Here is a 27,450-nt window from a genome sequence, read left to right as displayed (position 1 = left end):
CCTTCTTTCCTTCTTTCTTTCCTTCTTTCCTTCTTTCCTTCTTCCTTTCTTCCTTTCTTCCTTTCTTCCTTTCTTCCTTTCTTCCTTTTTCTTTTCCTTTTTCTTTTTCTTTTTTTTGCCTGCTCTCTACCCTAAAAGATGCTCAGTCTGCAAAATTTATTTCAGCAAATACTTGCCTGTATTTCAGCCATTGGCTGGAGGCTTCCCAAATATTCTCACTTGCAGCTCAGTACCTCTCACCCTCCAGTTCGCTAAACTTATTAGACCTTCTCAAAGTCTGCTTGTTAGAGTGCAGCTCACATGATGTGGGGACAGAAAGTATTTTCTCTTCTTTGTGTAGTATAAATTAGTGTTTGGGATTCTGGAGAACCAAGCTCAATTCCTTCACCCCAAAATGTTGGAAACGGGCCTGTGAACCACAGTGTCTCATAAATTACTACATGGGCAAGTTACTAAACAGAAATGAGCAAGATCAGTGAAGAAGGAATACTGTATTGTCTTTTAGGTCTGATTGAAAGAGGACTGCACTATTCAATGTTTACTATTATTTTCTTATTTTACATTAAACAGGGTATCAGGATCAAGAACAAATGTTTTCATGAGGTTTAAAACCACCATGAAGGAAGGTCTTTTGATGTGGAGAGGAGACAGTCCTATGCGACCTAATAGTGATTTCGTTTCTCTTGGCCTTCAAGAAGGAGCATTAATATTCAGGTAAACTATCACTTCCTTGTTTTTTTTGGCAGACAATGCACTTCATGCTCAAAAGAATCTCCACTGCATATCCGGTGCACTTGTCCTTTGGTACGTTGTGGGACAATTCAGATTTCATGGTTTGTTCAAAGATAGTCCAGTTCTTGTCTAGGCCAGCTTCACAGCAGTCATTCTTCCTCTCTTCTTACCCATTCTTAGAGCATCATCTTTTAAGTATTGAAAGTCATCCTGTGGTGGTAAAAGTAATGTAACTCCCCCCCATGTCTATTGAAGTATTTGCTATTTCAGTTAAGTAGAAAGATGCAGGGCTTGCAAACAAAACAGGTCAAAGAAACAAACCCTTGCTAGTGCCTGTGCTTACAGTAGACTCAGTTTTCATCAGACTCTTTGTAACTGACACTACCGACAAAACCACTTGTTTAAGAATTGAGTAATATTATCATCAAAAAGCTGAAACCAGGGAGTACTGGGAATTGACTGAAGATGTCTGCTGGCTCTTCAGAATTACTTTCTCCCTCCCACACACTTAGGCAGACTCAGTGCAAGTTTGTGCACGGCGCTTTTTGTGACTCCTGCTTTTGAAAGCTGCATCTTTCCACGTGAGCCACTTTAAGATTGTGTAAGACAAATACTGAAACAGCAAACTACAAATTTCATTGTTGTTATGGATTATTATGAATGACTGTTGATTAAATTACAAATATTTTGTTAACCATTTAACCTAATTTGGAACTACCTTTTACTTGACTTCCCTGATTGTTCTTCACAACCACAGATACGCAAACAGAGATGCGTATTTCTATTTAAATTAATTTATTTAAAGATATTATCTTGTGGTTTCCTGTGGTTAACCATTTAATAACTCTTAGCTACCTCATTGTTTAATAAATTAGGAATTGAATCTGCAAAAGTGGTGCATTTTATGTCTTTGGGAGAGCCTGTCTTTCCAAGATGCTGGTTAGTAAGTGGCCGATCTGTTATGCCTGTTTTCTCAGCGTAAAGAAACACAAAGATTTTACACTGAAGCTATTGTTTTGTTTTGTTTTACTGAGACAACTGTACTTATACATTTAGGAAAGATTAAAATTAAGATCTCAGATTGAAATTCATGCAAACCATCACTGCATAATTAAAGTGAGCACTGGAGATTATGAGAGGACAAATGTATAAAAAATGTATCATCTTTCACAGCAAGTAAGCCTCATTCTACTCTTGAAAAGAGCAGCTCATGACAGATTAGGTCAGAAGAAAATCATAGGCTTCATTTGGTAAGAAAGCACAAAGTTAGATGTCTGTGTTCTGGTTTGAAATTCAAATAATCTTTTTTTTTCCCCACCCAAAAGGGATGGGTTCCCTGTTCAGTGCTGTAAACTCTCTCTGTTCTTCTGTGTTTCAGTAGGTTATACCTCTGTTTCAGAGAATCTCTGTTCATCAGGGATATTAATCTCATTTTGTAACTAAGAGTATAACACTGAGTTATAAAGCTGAGCTTAGCAACAGCTGTATCTTCCTGCAGCACTCCTCCTCTGTCTGCAGGATGAGAGGAGATACTTGTTTGAGACACGCTCAATTCTTTGTGAGTAGTCAAATTTAGGTTGACTGCTTTGCTGTGGGCAGTGCTTGGCATAATACTCTTTTCTCAAGTGCTTAACTCTGGCCTTGAACTTCGTTCCAGGATCAACCTTATCTGAATATTTAATGATGTTGGCTTTAGCCTCCCAAGTCAATACAGGCAGAAGGCCGTTGATCAGCAGCTGGGGGTCAGACTATTCAGGCAGCAGAACACCCAGTTGCTCAGTGCTGCATCATCATCTCCGTTCGTGAAAGTAGGTTTAGGTATTTGGAGCTGAGAAATTAAGATGCTTTAAGTGTAAATATGATGGCAATATCTGCTGAGTAATTTCACTAGCAGCAAATGCAAAGAAATACTCAGAGCTGCAAGTGAAACAGAGAAGTTCATTAGCATCTCTACCTTTACATCAGTAGGCTTCACCTTTTCTGGCATGACAGGACTCAACCTTCCCTATAATTCAGATGATTTGTGAGCCTGCTGTAAGCTGCATGTTTTATTGTATGGTAATAGTTTATCAGTCACGTGTGCATCCTCCCATTCATCTCTGCTCTTATGCCAAAGTTCTGTAGATCACTGACCTTTGCAGCCTCCTGGTGCTCAGAAGAGCTGCCATGCAGAAGCCCTCTCCTTGCCTCCTGGGCTGCTGGTGTTGGTATCCTCTCTCATATGAGACAGGTTAGGAGCAAATTTTTTATATTATTCTATGATCTTGACTTTGCAAAAAAACTACATCACTCCTGGCGTTTGAAGGAAGCTACTGACACACTCCAAAATCTAAGGAAGGAGGCTCTGGGAGCTGAGCAGGCGCATGAGGCACAGAGCAAGGGTATTCTGTCATAATGACAAGAAGCCAGTTCTCGTGGAGGAAGCAGTAACGTTTTACATTTTGGTTTTTTTTCATTTCAGCTACAACTTAGGCAGTGGCGTTGCTTCCATAGTGGTGAACGGCTCCTTTGGTGATGGCCGATGGCACCGGGTCAAGGCTGTTAGGTGAGTGGCTGCGTGCTGCCACAGAGGCCCTGGGAGACCTCCTGCCATGGGGCTGCCATCTGGGTGTGAGCCACTGCACCCTGTGCTCTCTCAACACTGCTTAGCTAAGTTGTGAGCAGTTTGGCTGTAGCAGAAGGGCGTACGTGGAGATCTTTGTACAAGAGGTGGCAGTGCCAGCTCCGAGACCAGCACAGCCTCAGGCAGTCTGCTCCCCAGTAGTGACAGGCTCTCTCTTCAGCTCATGCCATATGGGTTTCTTGCATCTCTCTTTCATGTCTGCATTTTGAAATTCCCCAGTGAGCACTTTGTGGGCTGGCACAATGTCTGGAGCACAGACCATGTATGCCTACTTTTTCTGTCTGAGGGAGGCGCAGACATCTCACAGTGTATATATAACTCATATTTATAGCTCATTACCTCATGGGAAGCCATCAGGCCCAGCAGAAAAAGCACACATCTCTCGCCTCATGAGATGTCGGCTCCATGGAAGTCACAGAACGATGTTAGTATATTTTGTTACCGAAGTGAGGAGTAAGGCCTTCCAAGTGGCTCCTCTGTCAGTCAGGTTACTGACCGTCTGTAAGATGGAAGCAGCCTAAGAGCTCAAGCAAGAAAGAAGTCTTTTGAGTATGTAATGGGCCTTCCAAAAATATCTTGGATTATCGTTTCCCCCTCTTCTTGTCTAAGCTTCTGCAGTTTAGTTTTATGTATCTCATTTTAAAATGCCTGTCAGCACATGCCCATTCTCTCCTCCTCCTGAGCTGTGCAATTAACTTCTCCAGTCTGTTTTTCCCCCAGAAATGTGTCCCCATAATTGCATGTCCATGGAAAACATAATCCCAAAGGGTCAGGATCGATGCAGCCCAGTGCTACCTGTGGGGCACCCAGAATCCACTCCCTTGTGGATGGATGTTGAGTTCAGAATTTGGGTTGTCCTGGTCTCCTGGATGGAGGAGATGCTGCTGCTCCCCCTGCTTGGATGTAAGCTGGATACATGAGAGCTGCTTGCTTTGCATTTCAGAGATGGGCAGTCTGGCAAGGTAACTGTGGACGATTATGGAGCCAGGACTGGTAAATCCCCTGGAAAAATGAGGCAGCTAAACATCAATGGAGATCTCTATGTAGGTGAGTGATCATCATTTGTGTTCAGCACATGGCTGTGTTTTTCTGCTTGTGAGGACAGCTGCAAGCCAATGCATCTTAGTCCCATTTTCCATAAGGTGAAGGCTCCATGCCTTGGCCTTTGGTCCTCCTCTGGCTTCTGGGGGAGGCCTCACCAGGGGATACTGCTGTAGGAGAGGGGATAAGCACCAAAGGTTACACTGCAGTACACCGGGGGATAATTAAGGGAAAAGCACTGTGTGTTACTGGGAGCCTAGGCACCAAGCTTTCTCAGAGCTTACTAGTGCTACAATTTCTGCAATAATCAGAATCCTAGTCCACTCTCTTCTGTTTATCCCCTTTGACTGTCCAAAGCTAGTTCTAAAAACAGAGTACATATATTAAAATTCACCTCTTTCCCACAGGAGGCATGAAGGAGATAGCCCTGCACACCAACAGGCAGTACCTGCGGGGGCTGGTGGGCTGCATCTCACACCTCACACTGTCAACTGACTATCATATCTCTCTGGTGGAGGATGCAGCCGATGGGAAGAACATCAACACCTGTGGGACTAAGTGACAAGAGAAGAGCCCGGGTGGTGAGGACCCGTCCTGTGCTTGTGTGTGCAGCTGAAAGCCATCTTGCTGCAGCCCTCCACAGCTGGACCACTGTTGCCATCCGGGAAGATGACAGAGCCAAAGGGGATACCCTAAAAAACATTTTCCCTCTCCTTTCCTCAGCAGACCAGACCAAACTGAGTATTTTGTATAGGAGCCATCCCTTTTCCCCCTGCATGTCTAGTGAGTGCTAAAGATCGTGTGTTGGTGCAAACAGCAAAGAACTGTGTGATGTTGTAAGTAGCTCAGTGGCTGTGTTGTGGTCCTTAGGTGTCTTTTTTATGTCAGAAAGAGCAGTCATTAAACACCTGCATTCATTCCATCTTGCAGTGGTACAACAACTATGTTGTGCAACAGAAACACAAGCAGAAATGTATCTATGCATTCAAATGTATGTCTCTGTATAAGTAGTTCTTATTGCTCTCTGATTTAGCTAAATTATGTTTCACCTGTGTAAATAATGCCTGCAGTAATTGGTTAAAAATGTTGTTTGTTGAGGAGAAAGTTCTTAAAGTCTACTTTTTTTACTACAAGCAACAAAAATCAATGGACCGATTTTGTAGAAGTAATTTTATACTTTGATATTTTTTATAGCAGCAGCAGACCTGCTTATGTGGTATAACTTTTAACATTTAAGTGTACTATACATTTAGCTCTTTGCACACTTTCCAAAAAAACAGCAAAGTGACCTGTGGTTTCAGTTGGTTATACAGAAGGATCGATGTTACGCAGTTTTTGTTGGGGATATTTGTGAACTATAATCAGCTTTAAATCTTTTTTTGTTCTGTTTTGTTTTGTAAATTTTGACAGCTTAAAATTGTACATTATGAAGTTTTTCTGCCTATCCAGATTAAAAGTTTAGGAGAAAAAAGATCAAACTCTTCCTGCTGTCGTGTTTTGAGGCACAATTTTTGATCCTAAAAAATGACAAAAAGGAATGTGCAAGATACCTCAGTAGGTCACAATCCTCTTAAAATAAAATAATTTCTAGGCACTGGACCAACACTTGTGCAACCTTGATTGCCAAACTGTAATTTAAGAAGGCAAACTGAGTGCTGTTGAGACAGTAAGGAAACATTCCAAAATTTCATAGTTCAGAAATTTTGGGTTCTCTTAACTCTTTAGCTGAAGAAGAGCCCCAAGATGTCAGGGGGCAGAGGTATGAGAGATGCACGAAGTTCCCTGCTGGCTCCTCTTAGTTGTACTGTGCTGAAATGATGCAATGTGGCGAGGGCAACGGGCAGCCAGGTCTTTTGGCTGCTTTTTACTGTGCCCAAGATACTCCTTGTAATGTTCCTGAGACTTGTCCCATATAAACCTGTCCTTGAGCAGCTGAGCTGCAGAATGGAGAGAACAAATAGTAGTTGGTTCTAGATCTGAGTGTGTGGAATAGCTGCCCAGGAGACCCCAGTCATTCTGCATGCTGAAACAGAGACTCTGATTGCTAAAACATATAATTCATACTTAGCATATTCACCTGTGTTCCCCTGTTCAAAACACACTGCAGAAAAGCTGCAGAGGAAATAGGTGGATGGCAGAGGGGCACACATAGCTTTCCGCCCAGGAGGAACAAAGGTTTTCACATTTGAGGATCCCCACAGGGAGACAGAAGCCTGTATATGGTCAGCAAAAATCAGGATAATGCATGAACTAAGTGTCACTGAAGTGTATGATAGGACATGTCTTCAAACTGAAAGTAAAAGGAATTTGATGCAATAGGATTTAAAAGAGAAATTTGAAATTGAGTGAAAAGGAAAATCTGTGGAGACAGCAGGCTTGCCAGCCGCTGGAGAGGAAAGAGCTGTGTTTTATGTGCATTGGGGTTTTCCCAAGCAGCAGTGACCTGACCATCCTGGCAAAGGGCAGCAAGATTTGGCCACACCCCCTATCCTGGAGAATGGTGTGTTGACAGCATCACTCTGCTCTGCCACGTGTGCCCCTCCATCCCCTTTCACTTTCGCCATAGGAGAGCAGCTCCAAGGCAGACATCTGGCGTGTGAGGTGTCCATTTTTGAGATGATTTGTTGCAGGGTATAGAATGCTAGGTACAAGGCAGCGCTTCTCAGAACAAAAGCTGCTCTTTGAAAAGTGAGAAGGGGGAGTGGGTAAGAAATATTTCTGGTGTTGTGGGGAAGAAAAAGCAGCAAACTACAACTCTCTAAATGCCTCTTTTCAACTGCATGTATCACTGCATGGGAATTTGGCACTAGCAGCAGCACCCCACCACAGCAGAGAGCAAAGCATGGGCAATACAGCTGTGCAGCATCACGAGGAGTGTGTGTGAGGGTGCAGATAGCACAGATGCTGTGATGTTTGGTTCCTCTAAAGAAAAAAAAGATCCTTTCTGAGTTCTCTTATAGAGTGTCTGAAAAGCTTCCAGATGGGGAGCATCCCTGCTCACACATTTGCAGTCTCCTCAGTGAAGTCTGGCGATTCTCCCAGGCTTGATTTGGGAACAGGAGCTTCTGCTCAGTGGGCTGAGCATAAAGCAGGCGGCAGGACCTTGGGAACATCTGACCTGGCATGGGGACTCAGAACCTGGGGCATGGACTCCAACCTCTTTGCTGGCCTGGACCACACTGAATGAAGAGAAATCATCACAGGCTGCATGAACAAAAGTTGCTCTGAAAGTAATGCCTTCTATTTATTTCCGCAGAAACTGCAATTGATAAGGCATACACAATAAGAATGTTTGATAGAGCAAACTCTCAGCTACAAAGCACTATTTTGCAACACTCCATCATTAGCTATGCACTTTTGCTAGGGATGAACAAGAACCTGCATGTCACACATAAAAATGTGTACTGGCAGAGTTGACCCGCTGTTGCTGACGCCACTGCTGAAATGCACAATCCACTGCCTCACTGTGCTTATGTCCACTGACTGATCTCCATAAATGTTACACAGGCTTCACTGAATGTCAGTGGGTGCCATTTTTTTCACATGGAGGAACTCAACGACACACCTTTGTGTCAGACACACTTCCATGTCAGATGCCATTCTATCTGCCCCTCTGCTGCCATCTGTCGCATGGCAACAACATGTAATGAAATACTGGTGGGAAAGTTTAGCCACTGCTGCTGTAACACTGATATGGCACTGATTCTGATACTTCTGACATCATGGGCCAATATTATTAAACAGGAGGCGTTACTTTCAGAGCAGCCCTCATAAAATATATAGTTTATGTGTACAAGAAATTAAACATTGAATCTTTCATGCCTTTTATTAAAAAACAAAAACAAAAACAAAAACACAGAACTAGTGGGATATGTTGCCCTGTTTTCATGAAGCTAATGCATCAATCCCTGGTTCCATGGCAGTGCCTGCAGATCTTAGTGAGCTCTCAGACTATTTATCAGATATTTTTGATGAAATTTTACTATTCCCAAGCATCATCCTTGAAAATAGTTGGTCACAAATGTACACACTACCAAAAAGTGATGACATGAATAAAGTGTGACCGTGAAGGGAAGGATGTTCTTCTCTGGTAAGATGAGGCTTCTGAAAGAGGCCTGGTTGGATTTTTCAGTTGAGTATCTGATCACAACTCTTTGCACTCCATTTGAAGATCTCCAGGTCATGTATTTATGCTGACTGAAGATGGAGTTGCAAGCAGACCAAAAAATGAGGATTTTTTTCCAGCAATCTTGAAGCATGTTCTCAAATTCCTTTATCAAAAAGGGGAAGCATGGCAGTGTATTTTCTGCTGCTTACAGGACTGTGTTCAGCCAATGAACCAAAATGCACACAACTTTTTGCTGTAAGTTGGGCTGCATGAGACATGTGGGCAGTGGATTGGAGATGTCTGGAGTGGGGAGGTGTGGACAGTGCATGGCAGTGTACTTTGTCCTGTTTTCCTAGGATCTGGCCCAGGTGTGCTGCTCACTCACTGAGGCCATTTGTTAACCACATTACATATCATCCAGTATGTATCAGAACCTTGGCATAACTGCAGCACGATCAGCCATTGACAGTCAGGTCTCATATGTATATGTGCTATGGAGGAGAGAGACTGCCCAACCTGTGGTCACCATTCCCTAGTACTGACTTTCTACAAGCCAAAAACCAGGCTTCTGAATCTGGGGCTTTTTCACGTGCACTGTAACTCCCAAAGTCCACGGGACTGGTGTGCTGCTGTTTGGTGGGTTTTATCACTGTTCTGCATTGCATTTCAAGTTCTCACTGCAGAGGTGGATCCAGGGGACAGCAGGAACAAAATCCAGGGACAAAATCCCTACCCGGGCCGTTGCTGTTCCCAGTCCTCCTGCAAGGACCTGCTGGGCTGGCAGGGAAACCGGTGTCCATGGTGCTCCACATTGTTTGCAGCAGGTCAACAGGGAGCATGCAGTTAAGTAAACTACAGAAAAAAGATTAAAACTGCTATAAAGAGGCCATTGAAATGCAGCTAGCATTACTGGGTCTTTCTGCCTCTTTGAGTGAAATCCTCCTCCTAAACCTAATCTCAGGTCTTGGATTTCTTCTTAGTTTTCCATGTTCATCCTGCAAGACACTCTTGCTGCAAGCATTGGGTGGGATGAGGCAGGCTCTGTGCTGAGCTGCGGAATCCAGGGGACAGTCAGGAAAAAAATAGATGGTGTTGTCCCAAGAGAAAGATGCCCAGTGGGGCAGAGGCCATGTTTTTGGGAGCTGCTGCTTGCCTGCCTAATACCCTGCCAAAGGCAGAGGGCCTGGTTTAAACTCATCTCAGGCCAACTCTGCAAGGACCAACTGCTGGGGTACTGGCAGGTAGGTCTGCTTGGGTCATCCTAGGGCAAAATAAGGAAAAATGTAAAACAAAAAAGATGAAGTGAAAAGCGATGGCAGAGGAAACTGAAGCCAGACCTAGCGGTGATGCCTACTGTAGGCAAAGCCTTATGTTGGCAACAGTGTGTTTTTGGCAGCCAAAAGTAAAGAAGACCAGGGACTCTTCTTTATCCCAGTTTCTAAACTCATCTCTGGGGAGCCAGGAGGTGATCAGGAGGAGGCTGCTGGAGGTGGTTGTGCTGGGACCCGGTGCATTATCTTGCCAGAAGAGCCTGCTGAATTTTCATCACACAGGTTCTGCTTCTGGGAAAACCTTTTAAAGCAGAGGCCAAAACACTGCCGAATTCTACTCACAGAGAGCAGCAATCCCATCTCAACAGTGAGTCACTTCTGGTTTTAGAAGTTTACTGTGGAGGGGGGCGGCTCTCCCACTTGCTCTGTTTTTTTCCATGGTGTGGTGCAAAGTGGGTCTTTGTCCCCACAGTGGGGCTGAGACTTCTATACCTGGGCTCAACAAGTGCCAGCAGCACCGGGGCCTGCTGCATCCTGCAGCCTCACCAGGCTGTGGGCATCAAAAGCCCTCAGCAGTGCTCCTGCACAGCCCGGTGAGGACTCTGCGCGGACCGTGTCGTTAGGAGCTGAGCCTGGACGGGATCTATCTGCAAAATAACAAAAATATCACCTCTTCAGTCCCCTTTTTTCCCCTTCTGTTCTGCCAGCTCCAAATTGCCCGCTACGGAGACTGCCAGGCAGCACTGTGGGCTGAGTGTCCCCGTTTCTCTTGAATTTTCCCTCACTGTCAGAGCATTATTCTTTGTTTATTGTGTGCAGGACAAAGACGACGTTGTTCCTCTCCTCCCCCTGTCTTTTTTAAGCTTCCTTCAGTCTTCCTCTCTAAGGGAACACCAATGCTGTTCTCCCTGCACCAGCCCCACCGGTTGCATTTTCCTGCACCACACGTGACGGCGAGACGCCAGGAGTGGGAGTGGGGACGTTGTGAAGGTCACTGTGGGGCAGACAGCCACAAAAACTGTGACTGGGTGGAAGAAAAGGGACAACAGAACTTAAGGCTGGCTCACAACTCAGCGGCTTTCCACCCTTTTTTTTTTTTTTTGCAGATTTGCAAATAGTTTTCAGTGGCAACAGCAGCAGCTTTTGTGATAAGTTTTTGTGGACATTAGATTTTCCCTCACTTTTCCCATTTTTTGAAGATACAGTGAGAAAATTTAATATTTTCTTCACTATTCCTTTTGCTTCCGTTTTTTTTGACCTCAATACACCTTTTGAAGTTGGCATCAACAAAGCAGAATTCAAAAATGAAATAGCCAATTATCAAGGTTTCATTTGAACTACCACAATACTGATTTTTTTAGAACTAGCAAGTGGCACACACACAGGGATGCTGCAACCTTTATTCATGTAATGCAACAGGAAATGCAGGGAAACACTGGATGCAAATGCCACAGGCAGTGATGTGTTAGAAGCAGATAGCACTGACAGATCAGAGAAAATAAAGTTAGGCAGCATAAAACGATGCATGCAGATACGAGGCCAGGAAACATTGGCAGCATAAAGCCCTCTCTGTGCCCATGTACTCATGGTGAGGAACAGAAAATCCCAATCCTCCATCACTACCCAACCTTAGAACTTGGTCAGGCTACTGTTACAACTTACATTGTTCAGAAGGCCCTAACACCCTAACATAACTTGAACCTCACACTCCTTTTGGGTATATGATTTTAATTTTTTTTTTTTAATAATTAAAAAAGTGCCTGTACTAATGGTTCCCAGTTATCAAATGCACTCAGAATGAAAAGTTCCAGATCACAACTTGCTTGAGGTATTTTTTTCCATAGTTACTGTATGTTGTAAATGCAGCACAAAAAGGTGCTGTCAATAACTGATTTCTGCGTTCACTTAGCAACTAGGAAACAAGCACGCACCTAGAGGTGAATCCTTGCAATGAGAGGGCTTGCCACACGTATGGTAAGATGCACTACTGGGATTTCTGCCTCATCAGAGCTTCAAGTAATAGAGAAGGACTACTGCTGATTATGGGGAGATCAGAGACTACCTTGTGTCTTCAAGGGCCTGTACTCTCGGCTGCTCCTCTCTGGTCACTGCAGTGGTAGAGATCTGCAGGATAGCTGGTCTGCAACACTTATATATTGTATGCTGTGCTATAGCACTTGTCTGTCTGCACAGTACTAAGCCAGTGGGTCACTTATTGGTCCAGGTGCTGTAGTTAAATCACAGAATCATAGAATCTCCAAGTTTGGAAAAGACCTGCAAGATCATCCAGTCCAAATGTTCACCTGCAACCAATATTTCCCACTAAACCATGTCACTTAGTACAACATCTGAACATTTCTTGAACACTTCCAAGGACAGTGACTCAACCATCTCTGTGGGTAGCTCATTCCAGCCTCTGTCAGAGATAAAATTTTTCCTAGCATCCAGTCTGAATCTCCTTGACATGTCTTAAGGCCATTCCCTTTAGATCAATCACTAGTACACCGGAGAAGAGGCCAACTTCTACATCGCTACAGAGAGCAATAAGGTCTCTCCTGAGCCTCCTCTCCTCCAGTCTAAACAATCGCAGTTTCCTTAGCTGCTCCTCATAAGTCCAGACGAGACACAAAATTCCCTGGATATCGCTAGAACAAACAAGTATTGTGGCATAAATAAATATCTTCAAATGTAAGGCCCGTATTGGGGCCCATGAAGCCACCATAGAGGCTGATCATCTCAGTTCCACTACAAGATCTTGAGAACGTGTCCTACATGAGCCAAACCAACACACAATCCTCATTCTGGATTCCACTTCCTCCTGCCTCTACATTCTGCGTCCTGGAATAGGGATGTCCACCACACAGCTCTGGTGTGGGTGGTGAGGAGCTCTGTCTCCTCACATCTAGAAGCCCTCAGCTCTGGAATCACACCTCAACCCCCAGGTGTTAGAGCCATAATCTGAGGGAGACACAGGTAAGGGAGGCAGCCCACTTCTTCTCTTCACATTGCATGACATGAACCAAAGAGCTTCAGTGTATGCTGTACTTACATGCTATGAAAGGCTGTGCTTAGAAGCAGATCAGAGAGTACTTGCATTACTCTACTGATCAAGAAGCCAAGGCAATGCTTGCCAGATCCTGAGGTTATTTATTCTGGCACAAAGTTAAAATAACTCTGTTTACACTGGAGCATGTGCAGAATTTAACTCTTATTTAAGAATAAACATGCAAGCAAAGAATATCAAAACATGTAAGAGCGTAAGAAAATATATTTATTAAATTCCATGGCAATACTATGGTAAAATTGTTAAATACATGCATATTTTTAGACACACAAGCAATATAACAGGAATTACAACAGCCAAGCAAACTAGTTTTAAAACATTTGCAAAGTTGGTGTCTTAGGTTAGTTTCACGTGTCATCTAGCTCACCAGAATATTATTTCCCCATCGTGACCCCATGCTTCCATTTTCAAGCATGCATGTTTAATTGCTAAACCAATAAATTTTCTCATTGATACACACTGTTGAATCACTGTTTTACTTGGTATACTACAACTTTGTTAAAGTGCTGTACGATTATTTTAAATTGTGAAAATCTTTTTTGAGTAACAGATTTGGAAGCTGGAGAACTTCGGTATCATTCAGCAATAGAGCTATGTTAAATGACTGGTTAGGTTTAGTGCATTAGGATGACTGTTTTGACAGGATGATTTATTGATTTATTGATTTATTCTCAGGACTAATTTTATAGATGAACATTTCAAATTGGCAAACAATATTTCACTACTATTTAACAGAAGTCCATTAAAATATTTGTAAAAATAGAACACAAAACCATCTCTAAAAAAATTACTTATGCTGTAAAAAGACGGTATAAAAAGATCTAAAAAAAACCCAAAACATTGAACCACTGAACCTGTTCACAGTATATATTTAAAAGTAACAGCATTAGAATACAACAAATTTTTGGGTGACTTGCATGACTCCACCAGTTCTGCTGTTTTTTGTGCCACAGCTGGACTGAAGTTCAAACTACCATTATCATCAGGTAGGGTTTCAGATGAGAGTTACCTTCTTTTCTGGCCACCTGACAGGCTACAAACCTTACAGTATTGTTTACCCTAAGCCACTTTAAATCACATTAAAGAAACAATGTCATGGTGAAGTTTAAGGACTGTTTTGTATCTGTATTTGTTTTGCTACTAAAAGGCGTGAGACTTTACAAGCATCTGTTTTACTCTGCCCACTTGGAGCTTTTTGAATTTTTATCATCCCAACTAAAGAAAATGAAAACCTTCAATTTTTATGCATTCTCTGGTTAAACTTTACTCTCTGGGAACTACGATTTGCAAGTTGCAAAATGTGTGGCTGGCAGAGTGCTCGTGGAAGCTGTCTTCAGCAGCCTGCTTTCCAGTAACACCAGCTGAAGAGCAGATTTGGGACTGTTCAAAATCCTTCCCACAGATGCTGCTAAGGAACACAGTAAAAGATGAGGATGCTAATTGCTCTGGCTCACCATGGCATCACCCAGACACAAGGAGAAGGTGAGACTGGCAAGGGATTAACTCAATCCCTTGCAGCACCCTACTCACTGACCTGCTCACTGGTGAAGCTCAGTCCTCACATATTTTCTGGAGAGTTTTTTTGTTGAAAAAGTGAGAGAAGTTGATAGACATTTTTGTGTGGGGGGGGGCGGGGGGAGGAAGCATTGTTATGCACACTGAGACAACTTGTAAAGTTATGGAAAGTCCTGCCAATATAATTTGACGTTTGTTTGCATAATGTGCAAAAAGGAAATAAACACTATCATAGAAACACTGGGGAAAATCCAGAGTTATATAAATGATGGAGGAGGGGAAAAAAAACTGTTATGGAAGAAACTGTTTTCCAGCTTCTATGAAGATATTTAAAAACTTAGGAGAGGCATGAGGAAATGAGCTTTTAAACACTCCAGTGTTCCTCAATCTCTGTATGCAACATTTGGGGTTGAAGAACGTCCTCCCTGGTTTGCTAATGCCAATTCAAAGAAGAATCCAACAACAAATCTGCAGATGTGCTGACAGCATCTCTAAACATCAGTCACTGCTAAATGCACAGCAGCACGAACTCTGCATAGGATGCTGGGAGGAGTGCAGATGGCAGCCAATTTCCCCTGTGAGAAAATGCACTCCCAAGGCACATAGTCAAGGACAGGGCTCTCAAAAACCATGCTTTGGGAATCATACACCAATACACACCTAGGTACATAATGCTGCTATCACACATTTGCATGAAAAGTTAGGACCTTACTTAGTGTTAAAAATTCTGATGCCATTGGATTTGAAGTCTTCTTCAAAGCCTGTGGCAGAGCAAAGCATGCTATTTACAGGGGAAGTCTTTGATAGATTTATGGTACAGAGCCTTGTTAGCAACTTGATTCTTGAAATATTACATTTTCTTCCTGCATATTTCAAATTCTTTTGCTGTATTTTTATCTACTTCTAGGTACAAATACGCTATTTACAAAGAAATCATTGTCTAAAAATAGAGGATACAATTTCTCGTCACCTTTTAATAGTGATATTCAAATATCTTCTCCCTCCAACAAATCCAGTTACCCTCAATTTTGCTACCATTTATCTTCAATCGAGTGTGGAGGACACTATAAGAGACAATATCACTGCCTTCAGCTCTAACTTTATTCTGTTGGACTTGTCAAAAACAAAAAAGGAGAGAAGAGACTTTTGTGTGCCCCCTCAGAGCAGCCTGAAACTTGAGTTGAGCAGAAGCACCCTGATGCCCTGTGCCCAGCAAAGGAAAGTTCTGGTCCCCCTCATAAATCAAATGTGAAAAAAATGTGTTGCATTTGCCAATTGTGTTGTGATGGATTAAATGCCTGCTGATTTCCTTTGAGAAACAATTTACCCATGAAAGCAGCAACTATGGATAATAGAGTCAGCAAGAACAGCAAATACCACTGATTAGGTCCTAAGTCTGCATTTGCAGCCTCCACATAGCTGGGGAGATAATTCACTGCCCATCTGTAATATTAGCTTACTGTTTCGTTGAAATATTTACTAGTAGTTCTGTGAGGTATATCACATTCAAATTTACAACTCCAGAATTTAACACACAAAATCAAGATCCCAAGTATGCTCCTGTATGTCAGTCAGAACAACAAAAATAATGAACAAGTCAAACAGAAGAGTGCATGATGTTACATCAGACATGACCAATGTTCCATGCATCAAATGAACAGTACTAAAAATCTTAACAAAAAACAAACCCAACTGTCACATATTATAGTCATGGCTCAAAATAAAAAGCAGCAACACTGGTGACTTGCTTCAGAAAGAAACAGCTTGACATTGGCACCCTACATCTCTGGACACTGATTCAACCAGAGGACTGAAGCACTGAGTTAGGAGTGTTTTGGACAAAAGTTCTTCTACTTGGAACCCTTCTGGAATTTTTTTTCTTTTCCCTTTTTACATTTTTTATTCTAGGAAAAAAAAAAAACCAAACAAAAATTCAAAAGAATTAAAACAAAATAGATGTTCAATAAAGGAAAAAGATCTTTCAGAAAATGATGAAAATGCATTACATTTAGTTTCTTAATACATCTTTCAGAAACAACAAGAAGGGGTTTCACTCACATCTAATTTGACCACACAGACTCACTGGGAAGCCCAAAGGCACAAGTACAAGGAGTCTGATCTCCTTTGAACCCCAAAGTTTCAGTCTTACAATTGACATCAATACATCCAGAGGTTAAACAGCACCATGCTTTGAAAGTGCTTTTGGTATGAATGACTTTCTTAAAAATGCTTCATTGGTTTAACAAATCACTTGGGCTCAAAAACCAAGTCTACTCTTACTGCCAAGGGGATACACCAAGGGGTGTCTTTGCATGGACACTAAATAAGCACATATTCTCTCATTAATACGGTATTTGGATTTGCTGCAGAAGATTTAAGACAGATATTGGAAAGGAGTCCTCGCTGGTAGTGTACAGATGAAGCCCCTCTGCAGGGCTATAAACCAAGATTAAAGATATAGTAAGCCACTGTTCTTAATGGGACTCTTCTGCCTACATACTGGGAATCGGGACACAAATCAAATAAAGTTAAAAAAAATTAAAAATAGCAATGGATAATTAAGTGAGAGTGCTATGGTTCATTAAAGACAGCCCTATGTTAAGGGAACTCTCTACCACCTAATCATGGTGAAATAAAGGATTTTGCCTTTACTGAAAATTAAGAGCAACATGAAAGAGAATTTGACTATGTGATATTTAAGTTGAACTGATTCTCCTCGAGAGCACTGCAAAAGGTGCTAGGTTGCTCCCTGTGAGCTTTGAGAGCTCTCTGCTCACCCTGGCTTCCAGTCCGCCAAGTTAAAAACCACAACTTCGGTTTGGTGTTGCTTCTTGCAAAATGCAATCATAAGAAAGCACTATTATTCTCTGAGATCAGCAATTCCCCTACAGAGTTTTCCTTTTTCCTACGGATCTTCATATAACAGTAATTGCTCCTCTGTGTTGAGAAACTGCTCCACTAAACAAAAATGTAATAAACCACACTACCCATGCCTTCTGTTCTAAACATCTTCTGCTTTCAGTTAAAAGCATAATCTAAAATTTATTAGAACAAAATGCATTAGAAAAATAATAACGTTAGAGTGAAAAAAAAACAGGCTTTAAATAAGGTACTGTGAGCTTTGGAATAGAAAGAAAATACTGCTACTATTAGGACATAATCGCTGCCTCTCTATCAAGCACAAAGAGTAGAACTGCTTCCTTTTATGTATTAATTTAGAGTACTAAATAACAAGCAGTAATACGTTAGGCATGAAATGCTCTCTTGTAGGGATGCCTGTGGATGGATGGACACCAGCTATTCACACTGCCTTACTTTTCATTTGCAGCCCTGTTCATTTCAAAATTCATCCTCTAGAGCAGAACCTGAGCTGCACTTTCCATTCTTCAGACAGACCGTGTATTCTGTCAGGCCCACAAACACACCTAAACTTACTGTCTTTACATTTCACTCTTCCAGAAGGCATATACAGTTGTTAGTGATGATGATTTGGAAGCTTCTTAGTGTTTTGCCTTTAGTGTTCTGTCTGTTTCGAAATCCCTCTGTGTTTTCATTCTACGGAGATGGCAGAGACATGTCAGTATCTGACACTGCAGCACCCATTGCAGTGACTAGGTTTAACCTAATGCTTGGTTTTACTTTGATGGCCAGGTCATGTGGTTCGGTAGACCAAACATCTGCTAAGCTTAGCCACCCTTCTGGTCTGTTCTCACACCATTATAGCTAAAAACTTAGTCAATCCAGCCTCCTTATCTGTTAGAAATCTCAGATTGAAATCTACTCATTCATCTTATTTTCAAATGCCACAAGCTGGTTCAGGAAATTGAAATCTACACTAAGATTTGGTTATGACTTCATGAAAACCCTTTTTGATCAAGTGCTTAAAGATCTGACCTCTCTTCACTGTGTTTTACAATATGGAACAGGTAAATTAGAAAGCACTTCGTATTGTAAGCTAGTGAAACTCAGTGTGCTGAAGTTGGAAATTTGCACAGTGAAATACTACAATTACAGTTGCCTATAGATGCATACACGAAAAAAAAATTCAAAGATGATTGTTCTGAAAACTTCTTTAAGCATACAAATTTACATCATTTAAGATATCTTTGCATCACATGTCTAGTAAAGGAGAGGTAGAACTAGTGGCCTTAAAACCTCTTAAGGTTTCTGCCACTGCAGAAATCCCCCTTTGCACTCCTAGATAGGATGTGTAGGAAAAGGTCCTGTCAGGTGGACAATGTGGAGAACAGCCAGGCAGCAGATAGCAACACTAACATAATGAAGACCATCCAAAGAGAAATTTGTTCTCACAGAGCTGTAGTACTACATCTGATTTCTGGTGCCAAATGGCTTGGACAACTAGTGTTAGTGGTCAGAGATTTCCCCATGGCTTACATTGCTGCATAATGCAAAGACTCCTGAATACTGTGGGGGAATTGAATAGAGTATGAGTTGAGGCAGGAGGTCTGGAGCTCAAACTATAAAATACAAAATGCATTAGTGCAATACATCAAGAAATATAACTCCTTAACAGGACAGAAAAAGTATAGAATATTCTATGGGTTTTTTTTGTTTGTTTGTTTGCTTTTTTTTTTTTTTTTTTTTTTTTTTTTTTTTTTTTTGTTTTGTTTTTTAAACTTCATGCAGTTCTTGTTGAGGTTTAAATCAGTGTTACACTTTTTTTTCCCAAGTTTGTACCCCTGAGTCAAACACTGAATAAACATTGTACAGTAGGTACAGAAACTAGTGTCTAGTTAAGAAGCAACAGCTTTGAACGGCCATTGCTTCAAAAGTGTTAAACAGTGACATATGGGAGAAAAGTAGAACTTTGATTTGTTGTTAGTTCATCATTAGGTAAAAGATCTCAAGAGTTTCCAACCATATCCTTATAAAACATTAGGCTGAAGTTTTCAGTAAATGAAATCTTCAAGTGAGCGTATCTGTTGGGACTACATCATTTGAGTATGCATGGTTGAGAACAACTACAACAAAGCAAAGCAATCTTTCCAAGTTGTGAGTTGTATGAGATCACACTAGCCTTCAAACACTGAAGGTAAGCAGAGTTCTCTGACTATATTTATCAGGAGATCTAAACTCAATACCGCTTATATCCAATATATTTTACTACAGTAATAACTAGATTGCTATAATTCTGGCCTCAGCCTCTATTAAAATGGAACATCAACACTTTCATTAACTTAAACATGGCAACATTCAGCTTACTAGAACCTCTGCTGACTGTCTCCAAGAATAACGCATGCTTTTTGTACTTTTTTCATCCTGTTTCATCAGGAATAAGAGCTTATTTAGAAGGCAGGTTCAGGTGCAATGATAACTCACTGTTAATCATTTGGCTTGTTTTGAAAAAAGTGTGTGAAGGACCACCCCGTGTTACTGGGCTTGGGAGAGTCTTCGTCATCTTTTGGGGGAAGCAGAAACTGTCGGGAATTAATGGAGCATGGGCTCCCAAAAGATGCATTTTCATTGTTGCTTTCAACTGATCCAGGAGAGTCTGGAGCGTCCATGCTCCAGGCATTTGCGTTTGCTTGAGGTCTGTAACCTGCTGTCTTATCTGATTCTTCCTCGGCAGGTGAGTGACTTTCTATTTTCAGAGCACTGACAGGCAGCTGCATTTGTGGCTTATAGCCCGCAGTAGTCACTAAATCTATTTCTGACTCCTCTTCTGGTTTAATTTGAGGCTGATACATTGACTGGATGTCAATGTAAACCACCTGAGATAACCCCACAGGTTCATCCATAGGGGGATTTGATATCTCCTCTTCAATGATAGGGGGGCAGTAGGACACAACCACATGGTTTTCTGTTTCTGAGTCAGATCCATCTTCAGGCACAATGGTGTCTGTTGTTGCGGACATCATCTCAGTGTCTTCAATTTTGGGAGCTGCAGACTGTGTTTCCACCACTTCAACACTATTTGGGGTACAGGGATTCATTTCCAGTGTTTTAAGTGACTTATTCCCCTGAAGTGAGAAAAAGAAGGCAGAGACTAAGCTAAAAGACCTGGAAACCCTGATAATAACAGCCTGTCCAAATTAAACCTGCATGCTGGCTTGTGTCTTGCACTCATTCCATTGCTATTAGTACAATCAATCAATCAATCAGTCAATCAATAAATGCTTTGATTTTTATTTTCTGGTTCCTCACACATTCCTCTTCTTGTTAAAACTATTTCAGCCAATTTAAAGAGACTCCAAATCTTGCAGTAAGTGTTTGAGAACTGTTTCCTCAAATCTCAGCTTTTTATAATCCATTCAAGAAGGTTATCTAAATATTACACTCAGTTCCAGTTATGGGGCCCACTATATGTTACCATACTTTCTACTTCCCCTACCAGCATGGCAAAGATAATAACTATGTGGGAGTAACACAGCCATCTACTAAGACTCACTAATTATGTGGCAGGACAGAAATGCATCAGCTCTTTCCTAGTTCAAACTTCGTAACTACCTGAACATTATAGTTTCAGATGTAGTTGGACAAAAGTTACACAGCATCTTGCCATGTTCCTCTTTGCCACAGAGTTATCCTACAACTAGAGTAGAAGACTCAAAGCCTACAGAAACTTATTTGCTCACAGTGTCTTCTAGAAGTTTAAAATGCCAGATTTAAAATCAAAGTTACCTCACAAATGTTCTTCTGAAACTGCAGTGCCTTACTGTTCTCAGGATTTGGGATCTCCGGATAAAATGTTTCTTTGATCCTTTAAAGAGGAGAGACAGAACTTATCAAAGTTACCAAGCCCTGAAACACATTGCCAATACACTGAAGGGGTCAGAACATTTCAGTTTACTTCAGAATACTGAAGACATCTGGTATAAAGATTCAGTATGTTGTACTTTCTCTGAGTATTTAATGGAAATAGCAGTAAACTATTCTGTTTTCCTTTTCTTTTTTTAAACTAGGGAACTTGTGATGCCATGTTTATGAGAACATGAAGGTGGGATGTCTATCTGAGTGTTTGTGGATAGCTCACAAATTATGCTTTGGAAAATGATTAATAAACAGGGCTCACTGGGAGACAGGCTCCTGTAAAACCCTTTTGTATCCCTAGTTCTCACCTACTGCCAACTTAATTTCTTCCTCACCTTCTAAAACATTATTTTGCCAACTTCTTTTACACAAAGGTCTGTAAAAGCCCACTAACATATTTGGGCACTCGCAGAAAACAAGGAATTACTCAAACAATCAAAAACACTGGTGCTAAAGCAAATATATTTTAAAAACGTTCAGAATTGAATGCAGATATTTACCACTCCCTTTTCCTATAGCAAAAGATGCTTGCCACCACTCCAAGCAGAACAACCACTGCCACAGGGACGAGAATTGCAATGATTAGTCCTACAGCTGGGGGACAAAAAAGAGAAGGTACTAAATATATCCAAAGTTTCCAGCAAGCTTTATGCCTTTTCTAACAGCCCCACAGAATAGAGTCTCTCACCTACACAGAAACTCAGCTAACAGTGGCCCATAAACAGTGACTATACCATAAACTTCATAACATACACCATAAACTTTTTAGGAAGATCAAACGTCAATCTATAAATAGAGTTGATTCAGTGACAGCTACAGAAATTAGCCGATTATTTCTCTCTGATTGCTTAATCTCAAAGGTGCAACACAAGACTGACTGCCACTGCGATGTCTGTTCTCAGTAGGCACTGGAACAGCACTTTCAGGTTACTTGAGCTCTTCAAATCTCTGGTAATAGCTCTTAAAGGCAAACAACACTGCACAAGCTGCACTGGCTTTTATACGGTTTACAATGTTTCTAATTCCCAGGGTTGCTCTCTGATACATTCCCTCGGCCTTTCTCTGTTGATGTTAAGTGCCTTACATTCGATTTTTCATGTATTTTTGTTGCACCCCAGTGTTCAATCTTCCTTTCACATGACTTTTTTTTTTAATTCCTGTTACCTAAAGTCAATCACTTTTTCTAACTATCTTTTAGGGTTTGTTTCTGTCAGGGGATTGATAAAACTGAATTAAAAGCAGAAAGGCATCTGTTTATAATTCTGAAACGGGTAAATATTTCCACACTGTGTTTCTTCCCATCACGTATTAACAGATAGATATTCTTCATGGGAAAATTGAGAAAAACAAGTTGCTAAAGAAGGCTCCATACTATAATAAAAGTTTATAAATTATTTCTTCTGCATACATTAGCTTGAATTATAAGGTAGCTGTAATAAGAAAGGACTTTTTTTTCTCTCTTTTGTCTTTCTCTCTTTTTTGTGTTGTTCTTTTTTTTTTTTTTTTAAGGTACTAAATAAATAAAAAATAGGCATAGACTATCTGAAGTAACCAGGAAAAAAAAAAACACAACCCAAACACCTCAATTTTACATACACTGGATAGCCCCTGAGTAACTAACATTAATGCATAGGGATGTTCAACTTACAGTCTTCCTTTGTCACCACATAGAGGCTGTTTGGAGGGCTCAACCCACCAGCAGTGTAGGCTTGTAGATCCAGCTGGTAACTCGTTTTGCCTTGAAGATCAAGTATTTTCAAAGACTTTTTCGTTAAGTCAGTGATATTCTTAACTTTAAGTTCTGGATTCCCTGTTTGTTTAGAAGAAAGAAAAGCATGCACTGTAAAAAAAAGAATTCAGAGAGCCATCCTCAGCATCAGCAAGATTTTCTTTAAGTCAGCTTACTAAACCCAAGGAGAACTCTGTTTCAAGCAAAACTGAAGCAGAGATTCCTGGTCATGACACTTCGCTGTATGGGAGCAAACACCACAGCATTTAGCTGAATTTTTTACACTTGTGCTTGTCCTCTTAATTCAGTGCGAGACAGACCTGTACAGAGGTGTGTTTGCAATATGGGTCCTGGTAGGGACCCAATTTACATAGTCACATAAGTTTGCCTGCATCTCTTCCACCTAAGACATCTGTACACAGGGCAGTGTGTCTCACTGACACTTAGTCACTGTACAGCTCTATGCCCTCAGCAAACCTGGGTGTTCTCCAACTTCTGCCTTATATTAAACAACAACTATGCTAATCAAACAAAGAGCTGATATTTCAAATGCCATTGTTACGTATCAGGGGCCAACTACCAACAGTATCAGTGACTAATGCAACTGAACTATAAGATCTCTTTTCTTTTTAAAAATGAAATTAAAATGAGTGGAGAAAAAAAAGAAAAAAAAAGCTTGAGCAAGGGAATGATAATCTATAGATTCACCTGATTCCAAAAGCCTAGGCTTTAAGGAATCTTTTTCGCCTTTTGCAAAGGAAAGCCGATATCCTTCTAAAAACCCCTGACAATCTTCAATAGGCATGTCTTCCCACTTTACCAATATCGAATCTGAAGAAGTTTCTTCTACAGTAAAATTTGGTGCACGTTTTGGAGCTGCAGGAAGAATTAAGAAAGAAGAAGATAGTCAGTAATATTCTAGAGTTAAATGCTGAATCCATGCAAGTGTTGCATCAGTTTAATTTCAGGGCTGGCATGTTCAGCTTTTCCTGAACATCTTTCCCTAACTCTCAAAAACTGAACAGGTGACAATGCAAAGACACAAGTACATTGGTCTCTTCGATATTAAGTACTGCAACTTTATCTAATAGCACCAGCTGAGAGACGAATCTCTTCTCAGGTAGTGTTTTTGCAGACCAATACCCTTCTTCACATAACAAATGCCGAAAGATTGCATTCAGAACATATTAACTATTAAGCTTGTAAAGGCTTTAGCTTTGTGATTGCATTGCTTGTCTTCAAATTAAACAAACTTCACACTACTATTATGGAAGCCTATCCCAGTTTAAAAGAACAGCCTTAGCAGGCATCACAGGTACTTACTCCAATTCCTAGAGCTACTGAAAACATCAGTTGTATAAGGTCATGTAACAGGACATAGTCTGATGTCAGACACTAATCTGCTACTATTTATCAGCACTGAACTCACGTCTGAGAATGCATCTATTTCATCTTTGATTTAATCATCTTTGATGACTACCTGTCCAAAGGCAAATCTGATGTTCAGAATAAACCTATGACCTTCAGCAAAATGAATATCCTTATTTTCCAATGTTCAATGCGTTTTTTATTATCCAAAGCTGTTATCTATTTGTCTTGGAAGTTTCTAATTCTGCTGAGAATGCATACTGAAAAACCCTCTGGGAGACTGTTCTTTATTTTTGCAGAAATGCAAATGAATGAAAGATGAGTTCCTGGAAAAATTCTCTCGATTTCACCTTCAGCTTTAGCAATGCAATAAACAACAGTTTTTCAAAGGGATCAGATCAGTTCAACAGCTCAGTTTTCCAAGCACAATCTTCCAGGAGAAACCACGCTAAACTTCAAAGTGAAATGGGAGCTGTAGTCACATTCTACACAGAAGATGTGACTGTAAAGAACAACGACAAATTCAGGCTCCTGGAAGTAGAAGGCATTCAGCCACTAGTGCATCCCCAGGCAAGTAAGCTCAGCCTTAGTCCACACCCCAAGAAGCTGAAATGAGAAAACTCAGTATGACAGGGTATTCATTATGACAGTAGCCAAGGAATCCAGTTCTCAGAAGTTTGCTTTGACTTGACAAGTTGACCCCTCTCCTGCAGAAGGGACCACATCAGTGAGGCTCACACTGTAACTGTACCTTCAACACCGAAGAACACTGTCCATAAAGCAAACTTCTGCTCTGTGGTGGCAAACCCTACGCCACAATACAAGCTGGAGGATATAGAGTTGTTGCATGCTGAGAACTGGAGTGGATCAAGAAATATATTACAATTATGCACAGAGAACAAGCAGAAGTCAGTAGCACTGTATGACAATTTCAGTGTCAATCTTCTGCCAACACCAAGCTAAAAGCAGACACAGTTCAAACTCACTTTGCAAAGATCCTGAATGATAAAGTACACTTACGCAGCTCTTTTGTATACCCAGTTATGTTTTTCAGTAACTGATATCCACTGGATTTGCAGCCATACAGTGAAAAGTTGTATCTCACGCCAGGTCTGAACAGAGCTGCAAGAGAAAAACTGTAAGTGAGAAGGTTTCACTAATGGACACTGATGCTTCTAATTTTCACAATGCACATACTCACAAAAATGTGTATTAAAAAAATGACAGCCTCAGACTGCAGTATTAGATATAAACATTGTTAGTTTTGGAGCAGTAAGCAAATCTTGCTCTTGGAAAAATTTTGTTTCTAAACAAACAGATTCAAAATAAGCTACTCAAATTGCATAAATTGCTTTTTCCATGAGGAAATACAAACTAAAGTTACTGAAACAATCACTTTACTTTCCTCTCACAGCAGCCATGTAGATCCTGACTCCTCTTTGGAAACAAAAACGTGTTTTGAAATACACAGACTTACTGCAGCAATAGTGCAAAAGAAATTCAGAGAGGTCTCAAAAGTGACTCTGAAACACTTCAGCAATGAAACTCCAGGTCTGAAATGACTCTACAAAACCCAGACAGTCAAACTTTGTATGCTTTGTATGCCTTTGATAGATGCTTAATACTACCTTGTATAAATAATTTACAACTTCCTGTGATTTCTGCAGGTCAGTATTTTCAAGCTGAACCTCAATTAATCTTTTCCTAAACAAGCAGCCTCTGTGGACCACTACAGAAGTCATGTGGATTCAGGTCCAGATGGAGAGACTCTTCTGGAAGGACCAAACACAGAGGTAAATGTGGCAGCTTGAGCCCAGCCCCCACAGCCTGGAAACTCTCACAGCACACTTCAAAAAGCATCGCAGGAAAGAGAGCAGGAGTTGAGCAGTGCATTTAGGACAGACATAGTATTGTCTGCTTAGAAAAAGGAAGAGCTAGCCAGCACAAACAAAAATAACATGAAGACAGCACTGTCACTGCAAGTAGGAAAGCTCACCTACTAAATTTGCACCCACCCAACTTTTTTATGTATACAGTTTCAAATCATTTTCTCTAATGGGAGCTTGGTATATAGCAAATGCTTCTAGAAAGTAAATATACATATACATAGGGAGCAGAGAAAAAACCTACATCTTTCTTTGGTCTTTTCTGCTTCTACCAGTCTCACAACAGCTGAAACTCATTTCCCTATCTCCCCACCAGCACCTAGAGACCTGGAACTTTAATTGCAGAAAGTGATCCAACACATGGAGGTCACACTTTAAAAAAAAAAATAATAATAATAAAAAAAAAAAAAAAAAAAAATCTGCCTGATATAAAAACAATGGATTAGTCTTCCCCCCATCCTGAGCAGTGCTTTTATGTTTAGAATCCAAATACACTCCTGAATGCTAGATTAACCATTATGTGTTGTACTGTGACAGGGTGTTGTTGGGTGTAGCTAGAAAAGGTAATTTCAAAATAGCTAATAAATGCATGATGATAATAATTTAGTGATGACTAGCATTTGAATTTGGTAAGGCTGCGTAAGAAATTTTAAAAAATGCAATGTCAAGGAGAAATTTGTCAGTATACACAAGCACAGAGCAACAATCTTTGATCCATAGCATCGTACTGCTCTCACTTCATTTCCTACTCAGACTCTGAACCAGAAAAACTCAACAACTGATTTCTGACTTACCAGATTTTATCACTGCATCTGTTGTATTTGAAGGAAATTTCTGCCAGTCCACACTGCAGGGTTCTGACCCAGATGAATGACACCATTTTACTATATAGCCACAGGTCATGTTGGGGTACGAATTCCAAGAAATATAAATTCCATTCCCCATTGCCACGGCTCGATCTGTTTTGACATTGTCTGCAACAAAGACAACAAAAAAATCCATCAGAGACAGGCACTTATCTGTCAAAGCTGAAAGAAAGACTTCCAGCCACAGCACAAAGGTTTTATAAACTGCAGTGATTTCTAGCAATGAGAAGCGCACTCCTGGTACTGTGAAATTCAAAGCAGCACACTCAGCCATGCTTTCTCAAGTGCTGGAAATCAGATGTAGCCTGCAGCAAATCCCACGGCAAGTCTTAAGTATGATGATGAGAAGTACTGCAGCTCAGGGCTGGCTAAAAAAGCACTTTTTCAAGGTATGGATTTACAGCAGATGGCAGGTTCAAATCTGACTTGACACCAATTTGGCAGGAGCCTGCAGCTATAAATTCCTGCTGTTACTT

General features: G+C 40.9%; 2 protein-coding genes across 7 annotated transcripts in view; one reads left to right on the top strand and one right to left on the bottom strand.

Moving 5' to 3' along the window:
• Positions 1-5,855, top strand: part of EGFLAM (EGF like, fibronectin type III and laminin G domains) — a 75,010-nt gene extending 69,155 nt beyond the window's left edge. The window contains exons 18-21 of the mRNA XM_042826003.1: positions 571-714; positions 3,194-3,277; positions 4,299-4,402; positions 4,804-5,855. Coding sequence (XP_042681937.1) covers positions 571-714; positions 3,194-3,277; positions 4,299-4,402; positions 4,804-4,958 — 487 coding nt within the window. The 3' untranslated portion in view covers positions 4,959-5,855. The remainder of the gene's footprint in view (positions 1-570; positions 715-3,193; positions 3,278-4,298; positions 4,403-4,803) is intronic.
• A 7,170-nt stretch (positions 5,856-13,025) lies between these two features.
• LIFR (LIF receptor subunit alpha) overlaps positions 13,026-27,450 on the bottom strand; it is a 54,058-nt gene continuing 39,633 nt past the window's right edge. For all 6 annotated transcript variants that reach the window (XM_042825682.1, XM_042825683.1, XM_042825685.1 and 3 more), the window contains 7 exons: positions 26,903-27,082; positions 25,243-25,344; positions 23,563-23,730; positions 22,774-22,935; positions 21,626-21,719; positions 20,997-21,075; positions 13,026-20,335 (listed from right to left, as the gene is read on the bottom strand). In XM_042825682.1, coding sequence (XP_042681616.1) covers positions 19,697-20,335; positions 20,997-21,075; positions 21,626-21,719; positions 22,774-22,935; positions 23,563-23,730; positions 25,243-25,344; positions 26,903-27,082 — 1,424 coding nt within the window. In that variant the 3' untranslated portion in view covers positions 13,026-19,696. The remainder of the gene's footprint in view (positions 20,336-20,996; positions 21,076-21,625; positions 21,720-22,773; positions 22,936-23,562; positions 23,731-25,242; positions 25,345-26,902; positions 27,083-27,450) is intronic.

The sequence above is a fragment of the Centrocercus urophasianus genome, unplaced genomic scaffold, assembly GCF_019232065.1.
Source record: "Centrocercus urophasianus isolate 14NV4802_14NV808 unplaced genomic scaffold, USGS_Curo_1.0 seq_25, whole genome shotgun sequence".
Taxonomy (NCBI): domain Eukaryota; kingdom Metazoa; phylum Chordata; class Aves; order Galliformes; family Phasianidae; genus Centrocercus; species Centrocercus urophasianus.
This window is presented reverse-complemented; position numbering and strand designations above follow the sequence as displayed.